We start from the raw sequence: 2,946 nt of genomic DNA, 5'->3' as shown, positions 1-2,946 counted from the left end.
AAGATCAAATTTAGAAAACATTTTATATTTAAACGATTAATATGATGTTGGTTACTTTGTTATAATTTAAAAACATTATTTAGGGGGACTTAACAACTTTTACGTTATAAATAGTAAAAAACGTATGAAATGAAATACTTAAAAGATGTTTAAGGTGAAGCACATTTGTACTGTTTTCTGGTAAAGTTGTGTGGACTTAAAAGTTAATAACAATAATTGTATAAGGTATATCATATAAACTTTTATAATATAATATACCTATTATAATAATTTAATAAATACAACACTTTCATTACAAATTTAATCAACCATTCGTCCTACGAAGTGAAGATTAGTGAAGTAAATTATTTTAATATTAATATCATAAAACATAATATAATGAAACATACTGTTTTGCTTATTTACTGATCATATAAAAATATTTACCTTATGGCTTATACACAGTATCATAATTCATAGGTACATTTTGAACATACTATTAAAAAGTTGTGATTTTTAATAAATTGTTAACAAACTACTTAATAATTTTTACTGTAAAAAACGAGATTTCAATAAGATGATGGTTAACGAGAAATTAAAAATATAAAACACAACTTAGTTAAATAGCAGTTCATTAATCATTAATAAATAATTAGTTACCATGAACATTTTTTAATATAAATGTTAAAAGTATATATTGTACACTTATATATATATATATATTTATATTTTATTCAATAATATTAAAAATTGGTTAAAAAGAATACACAACATTTTAGTATAATCAAAATTTATGAAAATATATGTGTGGGTAAATATTTGTGTGTGACCAATAAATTAATAACGGTCAAAGTCTGTGTAATTGATATTTAATTGTAATTAATATACAAAAGTATGTAATACTCATAAATTAAATTCTTCTGTTGAAATTGTGTTGTATTTATTCTAGGTAATCAATATAGGAGAATTTCCATATTTTTTTTTTTAAGTTTTTTAGTTCCATTTGTGTTTAATTGTTCTAACATTTTCTTTTGCTTTTGCATTTCATACCAATGTTCTAGTTCAGTTAAGTTTTGTATGTGCTCCGCCTCCAATGATACCTTCAAATGTTTGAGTGCTCTATCGTTTTTTTCTTTAATCGTTTTCAGTTCTTTTTCCCAATAAAGTTCACATTCACGTTTCTCGTCCAAAAATTCTTCGTACAATTCACTCCGAGCCAGTTGCATTTGGTAATAAAATTCATTTCTCATCTCTTTCTCTTGTTTTTCTGCGGACATTTTCAAAATGTTTTTCAAACTACGCGCAATCGTATTCGAATTATTTTCTATTTCTTTCTTACATTTGTTCATTATTTTCATTTTTATACATTGTTTGGCTTTCTAGAAAAATTCGGAAAATTTACAGTTGAATGTCTAAAAAATTAAACAATAGAAATAGATTGAGTTACAGCGATTTTGCTATTGTCGAATTCTTCCATAATCACAGATAAGTTTTTTTCGTATATTGATCTTTCCATGGGTCTAATTTTCTCGTTCAAAGTCTTATTTTTGTCTGCTATTAAACGTTCAACTTGTCTTTGTAGTGCTTTGTCATGTTCATCATTTAGTTTAATTTCAGCTTGTCTCTTGAGACGATCACCGACGCCTATAAATATATGTATGTATATACTGTTGATATTTATTACCACCATATTGAGTACACAATATTTACGCATTATTGTATTAAAGTTTAATTCCGTAGTATCATCGTCTGTAACGGCTGGCGTCAGTTTTATGTTGTTTGATAGTACATTTTTCGCCGTAACCTCGAAATGTAGTGGTACTTTTTCGATTTCCTTCATTTGTATCAAATCTTCTTTAGGTATCAAATTGATAACTATATCTCCAAGTGTGTCACCTAAACTCTTCTTAATATTATAGGGATGTTGGAATGCATTGCTCTTTATGGCCTTTTTTTTTTCGATGTAGTTATGTGATCTATCTACCGGTTTAGTAAACGAACATACAATCATATTATATAGGTAATATTTAGCTTAATAACACTTAATTTTAAATTGTGTTCTTACATGTTTTTAATAGAGTCTCAATAGCCTTAAAATCGTCATTTTCATCATTCTGATCCTTAATATCAGGATTCATATTTGACCAACAAAAGTTTTATTTTTTTGCACATTTGAACTTATATAGAAATATTAAAATATTTTAACACAACTCGTAGTAATAATGCAAATAAAAATAATAAATATTTTACTTTAACATTAATACTTTTTGTAACCATGTTAATAAAAAATAAATATATATACTTATAAATGTATTTATCAACGTGTTCTTAATATCTAAAATATTGAATTTCTTATCGCATACATTAATTTAATAATTGAGTTTAAGCTTCTTCTCCTTTAATTCGTATCAACGTATTACCTAACTTATATCAGGTAAATATTTTTTAAATTTTATTTTATTAAACAGGCAATACCGCAACTACGAGTATATTTATATTTTCATATTATCTGCCTTAATATGTTACATATGTATACATTTTTTTTTTATGGAACTCGACTAGATAATATATTTTTAATAATATATTCATATATCTCTTTTTCCACTATTAAGTGTACAAGTGAAATGATTAATAAAAATGAAACATTAAAACAACAAAAATATTAAAATTCATGATTTATTCAAAAATAAAAAGATAAAAGTAAATATGTGAATGAATCTTAGTGAAAAATGTTTAACTTTAACTCTGAAATATTTAGACCAAAATTTAAAATCTACACAAAATTGCATGTTAATAAATAACATAAATAAATAATAAGATTAATTTTGTACGATAATTGTTTTATTTCATGAAGTGAACGACGTATTTGTGAAAAAAATTACACGATGTTAAACTGAAGTGACCATTTATGAAATCATAAATCACAAATAAATGACTGTTTCTTAAAATATGAAAATATTTCATTAA

The 2,946-nt window shown here is 24.2% G+C and overlaps 1 protein-coding gene across 1 annotated transcript; it reads right to left on the bottom strand.

The window, feature by feature from the left end:
* Window positions 1–1,399: 1,399 nt before the first annotated feature.
* On the bottom strand, window positions 1,400–2,117 carry LOC112596202. The gene is made up of 3 exons (XM_025341694.1): window positions 2,045–2,117; window positions 1,690–1,959; window positions 1,400–1,623 (listed from the first exon to the last, which is right to left on the bottom strand). The coding sequence occupies exons 1-3, from the start codon at window positions 2,115–2,117 to the stop codon at window positions 1,400–1,402; spliced, it is 567 nt and encodes a 188-aa protein (XP_025197479.1).
* Between the last annotated feature and the right edge of the window lie 829 nt (window positions 2,118–2,946).

This window comes from Melanaphis sacchari, unplaced genomic scaffold, assembly GCF_002803265.2.
Source record: "Melanaphis sacchari strain LSU unplaced genomic scaffold, SCAv2.0 Contig30_pilon_pilon, whole genome shotgun sequence".
In the NCBI taxonomy this organism is placed as follows: Eukaryota; Metazoa; Arthropoda; class Insecta; order Hemiptera; family Aphididae; genus Melanaphis; species Melanaphis sacchari.
Note: the sequence above shows the minus strand (reverse complement) of the source record. Positions and strands in the feature narration are given on the sequence as shown.